The sequence below is a fragment of the Podarcis erhardii genome (genome assembly GCF_964252035.2).
Source record: "Podarcis erhardii genome assembly, chromosome: 6".
Taxonomy (NCBI): Eukaryota; Metazoa; Chordata; class Lepidosauria; order Squamata; family Lacertidae; genus Podarcis; species Podarcis erhardii.
Window position 1 is genome coordinate 34,917,318 of NC_138510.1, and position 17,851 is coordinate 34,935,168.

Sequence of the window (17,851 nt, forward strand, 5' to 3'; positions counted from 1 at the left end):
TTTGTATGTTGTGTGACCTATTGTTGGTCCTTGTAACTACTTAACCAGTTGACTATTTGGCTTAATTTTCTGCTTATAGGGTAAAGAAGTTGCAACTGATGTAAGACTTTTGCCTCAAGGAACTGTTATTTTTGAAGATATCAGCATTGAACACTTTGAGGGAACAGTAACCAAAGTAATTCCAAAAGTACCCAACAAAAATCAGGTAGCAAATATCTTACATTGTTGTGTACAGAAATTTATTTGTAAATGTTTATTTTAAAGTACTTTGATAGTCTGTGACACTGAGCAAATTCAGTAACGGGAAACAAATTGGGTAAATCATTAATGAAAGAGGCATCCTTGGGTGCTACAATAGAAGATGGAACTTGTTCAGCTCTCAGTTGATGTATTAAAACTGTACAATCCAGGAAAGCTCTAATATGGCCTTTCTTTTGTACTCTGATCAGAATGACCCATTACCTGGACGTATAAAAGTAGACTTTGTGATTCCTAAAGAACTTCCATTTGGAGACAAAGATACAAAATCAAAGGTGACGCTGTTGGAAGGTGACCACGTTAGATTCAACATTTCAACAGATCGGCGTGACAAATTGGAACGAGCCACTAATATTGAAGTTCTTCCCAATACTTTCCAACTCACTAATGAGGCTAGAGAAATGGTAAGTAATTAAAACTGCATGCCATGTCTACTTTCATAGGAGTATGTTCCATTGAACTCAGTGAGAATTACAGCACAATTCTATAGAGATCTACTCAGATGTAAGTGTTCTACACAGAGAAATAGGATATAATTACTGTTGCCTCATTTAGCATTGCTGGTACTGTAGAACGATGCTCGATTTATGTAGCAATGAACACTGAAATAGTAGTGAGAAGTTGTCTGAATCTTCAGCACGTTGCATTTTTCCTGGCTACGTGAGGAATTATTTTCCAAGGAAGCCTTTGATCGAAGATGCGGCGAGCTGCAGTTTTACAGAATTCTAACTTTAGTTCTATATGTCTATATACATATTATAAATACATTTCCATGCGCACAACAGAACATTCTCACCCTCTCCTGTCCCCTCCAGCCTTTGCGCACCCTCAACCTCTGGGTGGTTGGGAAACTCTCTAGAGCAGATTTGGGGGGGTGGGGTCCTGGTGGTGGAGAGGAAATTATTTTTTAGATAAGTGACCAAGAAATATAATAATAAGCATGACAATGGGAGGGCATTCCAGTGCTGAATTGCTCCCATGGAGAAGGGAGTACATGAAACTTGCATTTGTAAAAGAAAAATTTTTCTCATTTACATATCCCGTTTTAAAGGAATGTGTAGCAGGAATTGCATTGAAATCCTTCTGCTGCCTCTTTCCACTTAACTTTATCTCAGTTTTCAGAAAGAGTTTTGCATCTTAAAAATTGATGTTAAAATTCAGAGAGCAGTTTGAGCTTACCTCAAAGGCTTGCAAGTTCAGAGTCATGTTGGGACTTGTACAGCTAGTTGCACAATGTTTTGAATCCTCCATCTGAGAATAGTTATTTTCAATGAATAATGCCTCACAGTTTTTCCCACTCTGAGGAATTAGAGTGAGAAAAGGAAGAAAAAGCTTTGTGGGAAGGAAACAGTTTACTGAGATATTGTCTGCTTTGCTCTGGATTTGTCTTAGAGTTTTCCTAAAAACTACCATTTATCTGAGTCAATAAGCTTTTTATGCTCTTCCATTGTAGGGTTTTTCTGGCCAGGGGAGGGGGAAGTGCTGGGCACAAATTATTGCCATAGACGTGTCATTATTTTATAACATTTATTTTCCGCTTGGGTCACATGTGGCTTGAGTTCTCTCATTGACTTATTAGGCTGATGACTGTTTTTTAAGGCAAAGAGAGAATGCCTAGAGCGGGGGTAGGCAACCTAAGGCCCGCGGGCCGGATGCAGCTCAATTGCCTTCTCAATCCGGCCCGCAGACGGTCCAGGAATCAGCGTGTTTTTACATGAGTAAAATGTGTCCTTTTATTTAAAATGCATCTCTGGGTTATTTGTGGGGCATATGAATTCATTCATCCCCCCCCCACATGGTCTGAGGGACAGTGGACCAGCCCACAGCTGAAAAAGGTTGCTGACCCCTGGCCTAGAGCATTGTGGACTAGATAGTATTCTGTTGTACCTGACAGATATGCTCTAAGGCCGGGTTTCCCAAACTTGGGTCTCCAGCTGTGTTTGGACTACAGTTCCTATCCTCCCTGACCACTGGTCCTGCTAGCTAGGGATGATGGGAGTTGTAGTCTGAAAACGGCTGGAGACCCAAGTTTGGCAGTCCCTGCTCTAAGGATTCTTCATCAGCTATAGTTACTGACCTATGTGTTGCGTCCACAGGGTGTGATTGCCGCAATGAGGGATGGCTTTGGTTTCATTAAATGTGTTGACAGAGATGCCCGCATGTTCTTTCACTTCAGTGAAATTCTAGATGGCAACCAGCTCCACATTTCAGATGAAGTAGAATTTACTGTGGTTCCTGTAAGTACAATTTTGTGCAATTTAAGTTTACCAACTTCATGTTGCTTCAGGTCATTTATTTATATTTCCTGACTTACTATGCTTCATTATTATCTTTCATCTAATAAGATCTCAAGATTGCTTACTGTACTAATTAAAGCAGAGATAAAACTAATAATGAAAACAGCCAAATAAAATAAAACAATACAGTATCTGCAGAATTCAGTCACTTTTTATCAATTTATCAATTTCATGACCTTCCTCTTCCAGGATATGCTGTCTGCTCAAAGAAATCATGCTATAAGGATTAAGAAACTTCCAAAAGGCACTGTTTCATTCCACACCCAGTCAGATAATCGTTTTGTGGGCACTATAGAAAAGGAAGCCACTTCTGCCAAATCCACTAGTCCAAATAAAGGCAAAGAGAAGGTAATACTGCCTGGGGTTTTTCTTCTGTTTCTCTGTAAAATAATAACTGAAAACTTCTATAAAAATTAGACAAAGAATATATTTATAAACATTTTCTGGCTGAAGATAACAGTTTCCATACTTTTATTTTTCATGTGTCCTTTGAGATGGATAAACACACACATTCTAACAAGATAATGGAAGTACAAAAGCTGGTCTTGCAAGTGTGTCTAAACTTGATTTACTTAGTGTGGTTGCAAGGTTTGGGTTTTCTATAAGCATAATGTAGATTCTTTTTGGTTGTAGAAATAAACGTAGGTGCTGAATCTTAGGAGCATCTCTGCTATGAACTTTTTCTTATACAAAGTATCTAGTTGAAACATACCTGTTGCATTAATCTTCCTCATTGCTAAAATAGTTTAGGGCTTTTAATTAAATCATGATTACACTAATGCTAGCAATATCTCTGTTCAGTGGAAACTAGGTAATATATATTTCAGAAACTGGTCATGAGTTACCTAATTGATACTACTTTCCTGTATAATCCCAAGTAGAAAAAGATAGGATAGGCTTTCTTGAAGTACCAACAGTGATTGGTTATACATCATTTTTAAAAATGAGGTGTTTCCCTGTATAAATACATCTCTGTCAAAACTAGTGAATTTCATGATTACAAAACTTAGTATATTTTCTGTCACTGAATACCTATGTTCACACTACCAGTTCACATTTGTATGTGGTCTATTGGAAAAAGTTAAATTCCTTCAGTTTTGATCCTTTTATATTTTATTTCCTCTCCCCCCTGCCCCACTTTTAGGAAGCTGAAGAGGGAATAATTGCTTATGATGATTGTGGGGAGAAGCTGACCATTCCCTATCAGGCTAAGGATGTGGAAGGATCTACTTCTCCTCAGATAGGAGATAAGGTAATATGCATACTGTTTTTAAAAATGTAAGAATGACCATGATTGGGTAAAATACTTCTAGAGATCCTTCTTGGTTTTTCAGTTTTCATTATATGTGTTGATTTGTAATTATTACCTCATTACCTCCTTAATATTATTAGAGTATACTGAGAACTGGTGCATAGTTGTAGCCTCTCTTCAGAAGTTGAGAACCATTCAGGCTATGAACCTTACACCAACATCTTGTGTCCCTGAATTAAGATTTGTTTAAGCCTGCTTTTGTGTAATACATTTTTTTAAAATAAGATCTCAACAAAAACAATGGTGTCACTGTGAAAGACTGTTGTGAATTAGTATGTGAATTCCTTCTCTTGTTTGGCTACAAATGAGACTGCTGATGTTCAACTTTAAATGGCATAATAAGAGAGTACTGACTTCAGTGCTTGAGAATTGAATAGCCTCAGTGAGGGGATTTTCAAAAGAGAGCTAATACTACCATAAGTTGTTTTCACTTCTGAGAAAAAGCAAAATGTCCCATTAGATTACTTCCAGAAGTGCATGTGATCTTCCCAATCCTTCTAGAAGGCATTTTATTTTGTTTTATATCTTTTCCCAAATAGGTTGAGTTTACAGTCTGTGAAGTGAAGAGAACTGGGTTGCAAACAGCTACATCTGTAAGAATGCTTGGTAGAAACTACAGTTCAAAAAGGCTTTTAGGATATGTGGCAACTCTAAAGGATAACTTTGGATTTATTGAAACAGCCAATCACGATAAGGAGATTTTCTTCCATTACAGGCAAGTTGATTAGTCTAAGAGTTTGTTGCACATTAAATCAGGTATGGTACAGGCCGGATGAAGCAGCTTCTACATGGTCCATACAGCAGCACACAGGAGTCTCCACATCACCACTGACTGTTCCTTGAGACTACTAACAGTAATGTGGAGGTGCTCTGTATATTGGAAGGGGGTCCATGTGGTCAGCTTTTGCATCATGATGGTCATGTGCTGCAGTCCCCATATGGAAACCGTTACCATCTCATTTAAGTGTGCTCCAGTGGTTCTGAAAAGTGAGAACCTCCTTTGGTGCGCATATAACATCTGGAAGGAGAATGAAAATTTCCAGTGAGGGCACAGAATTCTGAGACAGGTGGAGTCTTCCTTCACCAGCCATAACAATTGGTTGAGTAGAATGCCTGCTAGCAGAAGACTCATAATTGGATTTGTGACTGTAACTACTGCTCCCCAAACAGGTTTAGGATGATGTGGCAGAAGCTTTGTTCCACTTGTATAATGCCAGTACTGGATTAGTGTCTGCATCCCCAGATCTTTGCACACCGTAGCAAGCAAGAGTCCCTGTGCATCCTGCTGTGGAACAGATGGTTAATACTGAGTTGGTTGGTTTGCAGGGTCGAATAGCATGCTTTGTCTGCTCCGCGCAGACTGCATATTAACCTTAATGTGAAAAAATCTTCCTATAATCCTAAAAAAAGTGGAACATGAGTGCTCTATGCTGCAGGGATGGAGAATCTCAGGCCTGGGTTCCCTGCAAGTTTCTGTCTGGCTCATGCTGTACAGCAGGGACATCCAACTCCCAAGAAACAGCGATCTACTCCTAGAAAAATAAACTGGCAGTGATCTGCCCTTGGGCGGGGAGTTCAGAGTTGTTGAGTGTGGGTAATTAAAATGAATTGCTCACCAACAACACAGCCGCTAACAGAAGAACACACAGTAAACCCGGCGCAGGGAAAGACAAGTGGGGAGGGGGACGGAGATATGATTCTAAACGCGAGCGATAAGGATCCCACGATCAACCATGATCATCCGGGGATTGACCTGTCAATCACGATCCACCGGTTGGACACCCCTGCTATACAGCAACAGACACACCCATTGGTATTCCGCTGCGCCAGAAGCGGTTTAGTCATGCTGGCCGCATGACGCAAGATGAGCGCCACACCCCATAGTCGCCTTTGACTGGACTTAACTGTCCAGAGGTCCTTTACCTTTACAAAGCTTATCAAAAGTATTATTCCAGTGTATGTGTGTAACAAGTTAAAGACCTTTCAGTCACTGACAATAGCAAAATAGATATACAGTGGTACCTCGAGTTACAAACGCCTCAGGTTACAAACTCTGCTAACCTAGAAGAGTTACTTCGAGTTGAAAACTTTGCCCCAGGATGAGAATGGAAATCATGTGCCAGCGGCGCAGCAGCTGCAAGAGGCCCCATTAGTGAAAGCACGCCTCTAGTTAAGAATAGTTTCAGGTTAAGAACGGACCTCCAGAACAAATTAAGTTTGTAACTAGAGGTACCACTGTAGCTTTGATATATTGCTCTCTAAACTGGACTACAACTCCCATTGTCTCTGACTAGTAATTGTGCTTAGTTAGGCTAATGTGAGTTGTACAGCATATGCTGAGGGCATAGGTTTTTTGCTCCTATACTAGTGACATAAACATCCCCACTTTATATATGCTGCATATTCACATTTTATAAGCTTATTCTGATTTACACAAATAATGGCTGATGTAAAAAATACTCATGGAAGATCCATTTGTAATGTTATTGATAGTGACATGCTATGGGTGTTGCATAGGGCTCTTATATAAAGTAAACATTTGACCTCTGGTTAATAAATTAGGTCTTCTACATGATATGCAGCCTGCTGCACTGTGAACGCTTGAAAAGAAATTAGAGTCTCAATACCATCCCATTTGTATTGGTTTGCTAAAAATGTAAATTTGTTGGGATGGCATTCTTGGTTACATTTATGCAGACTCAAGATTTCTTTATAATTGTTTGCAGTGAATTCTGTGGTGATATCGATAGCCTGGAACTTGGCGATATGGTTGAATACAGCTTATCAAAAGGCAAAGGAAACAAAGTCAGTGCAGAGAAAGTCAACAAGACACATGCAGGTAAAGCTGTTTTTAAATTTCTTTTAAAGCCAAATATTGGTCCTCAAATGGTATGTACTTGGCGCTGACAATTTTGTGGGTGCCTGCTTGTTGCATTTATCCCAGTTTTGAAAAATAGGAACTTAATTCCAGCCTCGGACTGTTCCACTGTAATGGTTTATTATCCAAAACTAGAAGTGAGAATTAGATCTATCTTGGTTGCCTGACGGCAATTCTTGCTTAGAAACAAGGCTAATTACAAACCTGTTCTATTAGTATTTTGGATTAGATAAAACTAACACATATATGACATGAAAAGCAGGACAAAGGGGACAAATAAGTTGACAGCAGCTGCTGCAGCTACCACTGCTGCTGTGAAAACAGTAAAAAACTTGCAAATTAAAACATAGCCTTCTTGCTTGGGAACACCACAAAGGATTTTGTCAAGTGTGGAGTACAAATCAATCAATCAATCAATCATGATATCATGATGATGTGTGATTGGCAGATGGCTGGCTCCACGCACCTGTCATATTTGGTCTGTGAGGCTGATCCTGATCAGGATCTAGCCTGTGGAACCCAAAAGGGTTCCTCACCCTTGCTATAAAGTGTTGTTTGGCTCTGTATTCCTATGTGGTATTTTGACTGAAGTGTGGGAGCCTTACTGTCTTCATATGGGTTGCGGATTCTGATATAAAATATTTCGGAACTCTGTATTGGAAACTGAATAGCAAGGATATAGAACTAAACAACTTTACCCTATAATTGCCACAAATTGGAGAATTGCACTACTCAGTATTGGGAAACACTGCAGTAGAAAAATTGACAGTGTAGCTACCCAGTGAGCTTATTTAAACTTCCGTGCTAGAGATGTAGTGTTACATCTTAGAATGTATGTGGGGAGTTGCACATTGGAATGTGATCCCATCAGGTTCCATATACAAGGAAAACGTGAAGTGCATAGTTAGGTGTACTTTGTGCCCTTCCCAAACATATGAAGAAAAGCCAGTATTGACAGTATGTGGATGAATTGCTGTTTTCAGTATTCTCAGAGGCTTTCCCATGACATCTAGTGATGTACTACTGTGTTTCCAGATAGCAAATATTAGGAAAAAAGTATTAAGGGCTAACATTCTACCTAGATTCCATCCCCCCCCCCCTGCATTTTCCATACCTTTAGCCATGGTAGGACAGGTTTTACTTGATATAGGGTGACTCTGCTAAGCTCCATAAAGTTCTTTGGGAAAGATTGTCACTTGTAATGCGGATGACCTTGTTTTATAGTGAATGGCATCACGGATGAGGCTGATCCAGCTGTTTACACGGGTAAAGTAATTCGTCCTCTCAGGAGTGTAGATCCCACCCAGACTGAATACCAGGGAATGATTGAAGTCATGGAAGATGGTGAGTAGTGTGCCTTTCCAGTAGTATGCTGATCTAATTCCATAGTTGGTTTGGTACCCTAATGAATCTTTCTAGGAAAGTTGGTTGAAGTGAGACTTGCATGTTACAATGTGATGTCTAAATGACATGGAAGCTGCTACTTGAGAATTCTTAACCATGACACGTCTTTGTGTTATGCTTGCTTCTCCAGGAGAAATGAAAGGTGAAGTCTATCCTTTTGGAATTGTTGGTATGGCAAACAAGGGGGACTGTCTGCAAAAAGGAGAAACCGTAAAGTTCCAGCTTTGTGTCCTTGGTCAAAATGGACAAACAATGGCTTGTAACATTACACCTTTCCGCAGAGCCACCGTGGAATGTGTGAAAGATCAGGTGAGAGGACTTCTTGAGATGCAAGCCATGTCTTTGCTGTTTGGGTGATTTTTCTGCATTAGGGCCTCCTCTGTTTAAATACTGGAAGGAAATGGTTGGAATTTAACATAGCATTCTTGTTCTTTTGCACCCAGCTAGATTTTGAAGGCCCCAAGTTTTACCTTCAAACAGTTGAATTAGCTGAATTTATAACTTTCATTTGGGTGTAAAAGACAAGATAACAGTTCTTGAATCTTGACAGAAGCCAGGAAGTATGAAAATATTATTGACCATGGAGAGACCTGTTACAAATGTTTTCTCTTTTAGTATCTTATCGGGCGGGGCTAAAATGTTTTTTCCAAAAATGAGATCCGCATCCCCTTTTGTCAGGAAACGTTTAAGATGATAGTAGAATCCATTTATTTCAGTGGGTCTACTTTGAGTATGACTATCTTTGAGTATCACCCTAAATAGTCTAAATTATGTGCTGTCTCTAAATAAATTTCAGTCCTACTTGTAAACAATTTGATTGCTCATGTTGTGCAATTGAGAAGACAATTTCCATTCCTTTTTCAGTTTGGTTTCATAAACTATGAAGTGGGTGACAGCAAAAAGCTCTTTTTTCACGTGAAAGAAGTCCAGGATGGTGTGGAACTGCAGGCTGGTGACGAAGTAGAGTTTTCAGTCATCCTCAATCAACGCACAGGGAAATGCAGTGCCTGTAATGTGTGGCGTGTTAGGTAAGCAAAAGATACTAATTTACCTTACTCTCTTGCAGGGGGGAAACCAAGCAATCCTGATCTGATTTCTTGATAGGAAATGGGCAGACATCCTTGAGCTGCCTCAAGTTGGAATCTTGAAAGTAGCTGCTGATGAACAAATTATTGAAAATCTATTAAGCTTTGTGTATAGGGGCCTTTCAGTGGCCCTTCTTTCCCTTCTTTGTACCACATGGGATGAGTTAATGTTGAGAGTGTTGGTTTAAAAGGAAAAATTGGGAAAGAGGAGGAGGAAATTGGCCTACTTTGCACCATATTGTTCTACATACTCCATTCATTGATTCTCTCCATTTATAGCAGCCTTCCCCAACTCTGTGCACTCCAGATGTTTTGGACTAGATAGCTGTCAACAGCCTCTGCCAGCACAGCCATGTTGGCAAGAGCTGATAGTTAAGTAGTGCCACATCAAAGATGTCTTTCATGAGCTGATTTCTTTAGCATTCAACATACATCTGTTTGGGTTTCCCCCTCTGTTCGTTAATAAACTTTTAATGTTCTATTTCTTCACCTGTTCCTTTCAGGAACTCATTTTACACATTTGTAAGCTTGAAATACTACTGTGCCACTCATTTCCAAAACCTTAAAAAAAAAAAATCATCAGTACTCCAGATACTGTGCAAGGACCATTTCCTAAATGTATTAATTCCTTGAGTAGTTACTCTTTATATATTTTGTTCTATCAGCTCTTTAACATCCTATTCTCCCATTTTTTTTGGATCTGCGAAACATAATGGGTTGTGAACAAATGATCACTCATGCAACATGACTTACCTGTCCTCTTTTTTTTGTATTTAAGCCTCCTTCAGCCCCCCCCCCACCAAAAAAGGTGCAGGGGATTGGGACTCTCAGGAGAGGTCTGGGGCAGCAATGGGAAAACCAGAAATTGGGTGGGGCCATCTTGTGACAGCAAAGCTCCCTATATGCTGTAGTTATGGGGAGGGTTGGGAAAGCCAGGTTTTGTGAACAGTCTTCTACAGGCAACTCCCAGTTTACAAGGGGGTTACGTTCCAAGGCACTGTATGTTTTAAGTTAATCCATGTGCATTTGAAACCTTTTTAAAAAATTCAAACACCCCATTCCACCCCTTTTTGTGACTTTTGGGATCACTTCTGGCTTCAGCGCAATGTGTGCGTGCACAGTCAGTCATATGTCGGGCACGCCTTAAGTGGTCCCTGCCTGTACTTGCATTTGGACACAAACCATTGTGTGCACAAAAATCACTATACTTTCATTACTGTTTTCCTTCTCGGTTCTTTCTTACCCTATAATTCAGTTATCATTGGTGGTTTTTTTTTTAACATTAAGGCTGAAGCACAGTTATACTTACCCTAAAGGTTGTAGTATTAGTATCAGTGAAACCACTTCAAAACATTTTTATCTTATTCTACCATTCCAATTGTCATTCTTAGCACAAAATTGTATTTCATTTATTAGCTGCAGTATTTCTTTCATTGTACCTTTCTTGGCACTTTCATGTCTCCAACTTATGCTGTGGATTTCTTGCACTTTTGTACTTCATGTTTTTGTAATCCTGTTTTACTCATATTTTCTTGCTTCCTGCATTCCCATTACTGTTAGCTTTGCTTTGCATGTGTGCAGAAACAAGATAGGCATTTCAAATTCTAACATATTTCCACTTTGTAATCATAGTTTATGAAAGGTTTTCACATGGTTTATGACTTCTGGGGGTTGGCTCAGTAGAAAGCTCACTTGCATTCCAAACAGCTTATCTTCTCTTTCACTTTGTGTGTATACTCACTCCCCTCCTTTGCCTCTTGGAATCCTCAGATTGCACGTACAGTCTGAGATTTTATCTACATTTGGGAGAGATGTGGGTCTTTGGGTGGGAGAAACATTCTCAGGGATTCCCTTTACCTAATTTGAAGCCCCCTGCATTGGTCCACAACTTACTTAGTAAGGGGACTGTTCAGTACTGGTGTCTAATGGGAAATGTGCAAATACAGATGAATAATAGTTGAGCATTGTCTACATGCCAGAGTACTAAAGATACTGGCAGTCCAGAAGCACACTTATATCTATTAAAGCTGCAGTCTTAACTCAGTGAAACTTGCATGCATGCCATGATTACTACCATGAGCATAATATTACTGCAGATTAGGAATGCATCTACCTGTTAGGATGCATTTTGATAATGGAATTTTATCCAACATCAAAACTACATTTGTCATTGTAGGGTGTCCATATATCTTGCACTGAATCCCCCTTCAAAATTAAACAGTTATTCCAGGCAGTGTGGAAAAAGATACTAATAACCAGCATGAATGCTGTTATAGTAGAAAGTTGGCTTTTTCTCTCTTAAAAAAACAAAAAAACATTAAAATACACATCTACATGTTTCCCCTAATGATTTAGTTTGTTTCTATTAACAGTGAAGGTGCTAAGGCCATAGCTGCTCCACGTCCTGATAGACTTGTTAATCGCTTAAAGAGCATTACTTTGGATGATGCCAGCGCTCCTCGTCTAACTGTTCTTCGTCAGCCAAGGGGACCGGATAATTCAAAGGTATGTTATAGGATATTTGCCTGATGTGTGGTCATAACACTGGGATTTCTGCTTCTGTGACATACTGGATAAGAAGCCAAGCAACTTCCTTTTAATTGGTAGGAATTCTAGTAAATGTTAATAATCAGCAAAAGATGGAAGGACATAAAAATACTTTAGGAACTCATTTTTTTCCAAAGGCAGTTGAGACAGAATGCTGGATTTCTTAGGTTGCTGAGACTGTGAGTTGAACATGGAAGTACAAAGGACTTAAATGATAAACTGGAACACAGTGCAAGATTTTAGAGTGCCTCTTCTCTAGTGTGTGTAATTCCAAAATAAACAAAAGGGGGGATAGAAAATGGTAGGAACACATGAATGTGTGAGAAGATTTACTTACATATAAGAATGAAGGTAATGGGTCAGCCAAAAACCCTTTGAAAAAAGAGGGATTTGATGGCAGAGAAGAGGTACTAAATGTTTAAGTTATCTTAGAAGACCGAGATTGCAGAGGATTCTATAAGAAAGTGCTGTCATTAGCAAGGGTGTAACTGGCAGACCAAGGGCTAAAAAGACTTGGTAAAACTGGAGAGTTTTAATGGTAAAGATGTGGAGAATCTGCTGATATTTTTTTTTATTATTTTTTTTAAGGATGCCAGTGAAGAGATTTGGGGAATATTGTGTAGAGTAGTCTTCAAGGTTGGTGAGGGGACTAAGTGTTGTGTAAATTGCGGAAAAACTCCTCTGTGCTAAAGGGATCTAGTTGGAAAGGGCAAGGGCACCTCACAGAGCTTTAGGTTTTGTAGCAAAATATGTGTTATTTCTAGCAAAAGCAGTCAGTGGAGTCAAGAATAGAACGGGAAGGAAGGAAGGCAAAAATGCATGAATAAACTGCCCATGAATTTGTAGGAAAAGGAGCAAGCAGCTGGCAATTAGAAGTTGAGGTTGAGTCAATGGAGGTTTCTATTTTTAGAAAATAGGATGTTTAAACATGGTAGAGACAGACAGAGAGACAGGTTAATAAGGAGTGATAGCACAAGAGGTGGAATAGCATCAAGGGGGCATGTGGCATGATTGGGTGTGGACAGATGGCAGTGGAGGAGAGCATGTTATGAAAATGAATAAAGGATTTCCTTCTAATATGCCCACTAGCAATATTGATTATATGTGACTGTTTGCAGCTCTCTTTATTTTCCTTATTCATGATTTCAAGTTCCAATTTAAACTCATTCAGTTACTTCACTATTTACAGGGATTTGGTGCAGAAAGAAAGATTCGTCAAGCTGGTGTTATCGACTAACTGGTCTCAAAGCAAATAACTATGTTGGAGCAAGTGGTGGGGTCTGGTGAAGGGTACTGAATATCCCCATATTCATCCCTTCCAAATTCTAAAGAGCTATTACACCAGTTTTAACACCTTCCTCATGTTATGTTTAAAAATAAATTTATGAAACAGTTTTAAAATATGCACAGTTGCATCCTGGAGAACCTAAGGTGGCGCCTTATAGTATCACGTGTTAGAAGCTTTTTGAATGGTGCATTTAACGCAACTGGTAACTGCAAATCTACTTTGCCTCTTTAAGTAAACATTATAGACAGTTCTACTCTGGTAGACCTTATGAAATTCTGCACTGAAAGGATATACATATATCTATCTATATATATATTTCCTTAATTCACATCTTGCCAAGGTGTTACAATGCCTTAGCTTTCAGTTGCTTTACTCTCTCTTAAGACAGGAGAGGTTAAGTTCCTGTTCATTCTGCTCTAGTTTTGAGGACCATATGAGGATGAATATACCAACTGTTTATATAGAATCCTGTATGAGCACTCAAACCAGTTCCTTAAGTTGATGGCCAAATGTTAAAATGTTTTGTATGTCTCATTTAAACTAAAGTCCATATAGCAAGCAACGTTATCTCCTAGATCACATTGAAAGTATCTTCCAGAGTAGACTTGATAGTTTTTGTAATTATCTTCAATTAGCATGCACAGTGCAGAATTTCATAAGGATGAGGTGTGCCATCAGTGTGATAACTTAAAGATATTTAAAACAATGCACAAATTTGCTGCTGCTTAGAACACTGCAGCTTCTAAACCCAGTTTATTTTACTGAATAAAAAATTTAAAAAGTTGTGCCTGAAGTGAATACATTTTTTTTTTTTTGCAGCCAGCACCCAGTGTACTGTAAAAGAATACTTAGGCTTTCCATAGCTGTATTGAGACTTTCATCAAGGTGAAATAGTTGATGTCTGTGTGCTTTTTTTTTTTCTCCCTCCAGGCCCCTTCTCTCCCCTCCCTCCCCTTCCTCAGCCACACTTTATCAAGCGAGCAAACTAAATGATTGGTCTAAGTATTACTTTAACCAAAAAGATCAGGAGTTATTTTCTTTGAATAGAGGGCAGTACTGTGTTTTTTTCCCATGTTACCTCTATTCTCAATTTAGGGTTTTTCTTCTCTGGGAGATGCATTATCTTTGTAAAACAAACATTGCTTTCTCCAATTTTTCTGTTAATGGCGAAGAATGGAAATAGAATAAAGTTTTACTGATTTTGAAAAACTGCCTCAATCTTGTAACTCCTTCATTAAGACTATTCCTAGTCGCAAAATATACTCCATGTGGTATAGATCAGAGTTGACTAACTTCTGTATTCTCAGGCCATTCTAGACACTTTGTCCAGCCCCTGTAAGGATGATCTGGCTCAGTGAAGTGTTGTAACCTACTGGTAAGGGTTTCACTGGTACAGAGCACATGTCCTTGGATGGTATGAGGTCAGATGCTGAGCACAGGTTGGCAAGGAACAGTGGTTTTTTCCCCCAGGCAGGGGGTCTCTTCCACACATCCCACAGTGAAATGGATGTCATACCAGTCACACTGGGTAGCTGAAGTTGAAATTGCCATGTCTAAGTAGAATTAGAATAATTTCAAGATTTTTAAAAGATAACACTTAAAACCACACTGATTGCATTTTTTTTTTTTTTTTTTTTAGTATCAAAGATTTCAGTTCAAACATTTTGGACTATGAGACAGAATCTTGAGATTTATGCAACATGTAAAATTAAAGATGTTCTTCATACATACACACACACTCACTATATTCAAACATCTCAGATTTGTTGTCATTAATTTAGGGCACGTATTCCGATTAAAATTTGCCAGGAAACCTTTCTTACTGGTATGCTGAAACTTTGACACAACTGTGTGTTTGCATACCCCACCCCAATAATTTGCAGGCAAATTATTAAGCTTGTCATGCAGTTGCATTAGAAACTTTACACACCACCTCAATGCAGTCATTTCTTGTGCATGTGTCCTAGGGCTGTGCGTATTCCTGGTCTGCCGCTAGGCCCCAACTAGATCTGGCCTGCAAATGGATTTGGGGACCAGCCCTCACGTATAATCAGAATCTTAACCTCTATTAAATGTGCCCAGGAGTGGGAAGACAAGGAAATGCAGCATTTCCTTTCCCCTGCTCTCCTGACCACAGTGTAGAGAGCAGGACTGAACCTTCCACTCAGCAGCAGGTGAGCAGAGAGTTAATTACTGCAGTGTGCTTCACCAACACCACCTCTGCAGGGAATGCAAAACAGATGCCTGCAGCCAGTAGGATTGCACTCTCTCACTTGTTAAGGTTGTGCTGGGAACTGGCAGGTCTAATTCAAAGTGTAATGTGGCAACAATTTGAAAGCCCTTCTGCAAATTGTGTCACGCATCTCTTCAATCTTGCAGAGGCTGCTTGGCTTGCCTTCCCCTTTCCTCTTCCCCTACCCACCTGACCACTCCACTTTCTGAGATCGCCCCAATTCACTATGGGTGGGCTGACTAGACCCATGGCAGTCTCAACCAAACAGTCAAAGCCCAGATCTGCCCAATTCAGTTTGTGATATGGTTTTCACTCAGATCTGGTGCACAACATTAATATGTACATATCATCGTTGTGCTATAAAGCAGGGGTGGACGGATTAGGTTTGTACGCTTAGAACATACAGGGGATGAGTCTACAGTACCTCTCCACAATGGTGCTTTAAAACATTTCTTCCCTGCAGTATATTAGGGTTGAGAGAGTTCAGTTCTTGTCAGCCAAAATTTGGGAGTAGCTTGAGAAGTCGGTTGCTGGGGAATAAATCCAACTTCAGATTTCTCTGTATTTGAACAAAAACATATTCTTTTCCCATAAAAGTAGTCTACTTCCAATTCCATTCACGTTTTCTTTCATTTAAGCAAAACATTGCAAATTATATATAAAAAGGGTGCCTCTTTAAATGACTTGATATCAATTACACTTGCTAAACAATAGCATGTACCAATATTCCACTGGGAACAATGTAATATAATGTCTATTAGATTAGATAAACCAAAATGTCAAAGATACTAGCATGCCATCAACTTCAGAACTATCTCTAAATAAGCCAAAGGCATTGTCTGAAAGCTTACTTTATTGGTGGGGTGGGGGGTGGTAAGCAGGAATACTCCTAGGAAAAGCATGATATATCTTCAAATAATGGTACCAAGTGATTAGTTACTTCCATAGCTGATACATCCTCATCATGGGTGGTATTCAACTAAATTTTACACCGAGCAGATGTGCTGAAATTAATGTACCTAACTTAATCTCATGTTTCTTAATTTCAATGGGTCTACTCTTGATTAAAACTTAATTTTCTACTACCCATAAATCCTTTCTGCAATGAAATTATCAGACTGATAAATGAGTTCATAGACAGATTCTGACAATAGTTATTCTCAGTGTGTAGTACATATGCAGCTATTTGTTTATACAAAGTATAAGTGCTTTGGTAAAAACCGATCACACTCTAAAGTTGGTCAACATGTCTAGCATGTTGCCAACTAGATGTTTCCAGAAGGCACAAGAACAAGAAATCAATAACAGACTCCTGCTCTTGTGCATGTGTGTACACAATGCAGCTGCTATTACTTTCTCTGAACAGTTTTGATGTTTTATTTATTTAATAAAATTTATACAGTTTGATTGTAAAAAAACAACCCTCAAAGTAGTTTACATAGGATCTTGTTAATTATATTGTAAGAAAGTAACTTTATTTTGGCTATCCTGAATCTAATGAATTTCAGCTTCATTATACAACTGATTTCAAGTGTTTGTGGATAAAGGTTCTCTTTATTCACTATCTCTATATATGATTTCATAAAACACTTGCTTATGTTAGGCATATATACTATTTTTGCTATAATGGTATCACTGGGTGCCCACTGTGATTTTACAAGTGTCATGAAGTACCTATTGACCATTATAGGGTGGGTGTTGGGTGTAAAACATGTGTTTTCAGTATATTATCTCCCCCTCTCCTATCTTAAGAGGCTTGAGTAGAAGCCAAGTCTAGCTGGATTCAGAGGTGACGGGGAAAGAACTGTAGCATTGGTCTGTTCACATAGTGAGAAAAGGGGAAAAGAGCGAGGGTGGGACACCATGCAAAGAGCACATAGAATCATAGAATCATAGAGTTGGAAGAGACCACAAGGGCCATCGAGTCCAACCCCCTGCCAAGCAGGAAACACCATCAGAGCACTCCTGACATATGGTTGTCAAGCCTCTGCTTAAAGACCTCCAAAGGAGACTCCACCACACACCTTGGCAGCAAATTCCACTGTCGAACAGCTCTTACTGTCACATTTTCACAAAAGCACACTATCTTCTAGTGAGAAGGGATTTTGAAAAGTTCAATTCTTTTCATTCACACTCCAGTGGGACCCGTGCTCTGTAAGTGATAACATGTGCAAGGTCCTGCATTCAATCCCCTGCCATGACCACTTTAAAAAGGCAGCATGAGATCATTGTGAGAATATGTAGCAGCAGCTACAATGGACACACAAGTGTGTCTGATGGGCAGGGATGATGATGTTGGCCTCCACCTGCCTCGAGAATAGAGTGTGCCTCAGGGGTGAAGTCCAACCGCTGCCAAGTGACCTCCCCAGGGCGCAAGCCCTGTGTATGGAGGCTCTGGGCGACGACAAGGCCACCCTCCCAGTTTTGCTGATGTAGCCCAAAGGATGATGATGATGATACCCCACCCATCTGGCTGGGTTTCCCTAGGAAAGCAAAGCAATACGTTTGTGACCAGCTTGGCTGTAGCAGCTGCAGCTGCAGCTAAGCTG

General features: G+C 39.5%; 1 protein-coding gene across 8 annotated transcripts in view; it reads left to right on the plus strand.

Moving 5' to 3' along the window:
- CSDE1 (cold shock domain containing E1) overlaps positions 1 to 14,278 on the plus strand; it is a 28,193-nt gene extending 13,915 nt beyond the window's left edge. For all 8 annotated transcript variants that reach the window (XM_081864908.1, XM_081864909.1, XM_081864910.1 and 5 more), the window contains 12 exons: positions 80 to 205; positions 450 to 662; positions 2,355 to 2,495; positions 2,745 to 2,903; positions 3,700 to 3,807; positions 4,407 to 4,582; positions 6,594 to 6,706; positions 7,970 to 8,089; positions 8,280 to 8,458; positions 9,014 to 9,177; positions 11,607 to 11,739; positions 12,971 to 14,278. In XM_081864908.1, the coding sequence (XP_081721034.1) occupies positions 80 to 205; positions 450 to 662; positions 2,355 to 2,495; positions 2,745 to 2,903; positions 3,700 to 3,807; positions 4,407 to 4,582; positions 6,594 to 6,706; positions 7,970 to 8,089; positions 8,280 to 8,458; positions 9,014 to 9,177; positions 11,607 to 11,739; positions 12,971 to 13,018 (1,680 nt within the window). In that variant the 3' untranslated portion in view covers positions 13,019 to 14,278. The remainder of the gene's footprint in view (positions 1 to 79; positions 206 to 449; positions 663 to 2,354; positions 2,496 to 2,744; positions 2,904 to 3,699; positions 3,808 to 4,406; positions 4,583 to 6,593; positions 6,707 to 7,969; positions 8,090 to 8,279; positions 8,459 to 9,013; positions 9,178 to 11,606; positions 11,740 to 12,970) is intronic.
- The last annotated feature ends 3,573 nt before the right edge of the window (positions 14,279 to 17,851 follow it).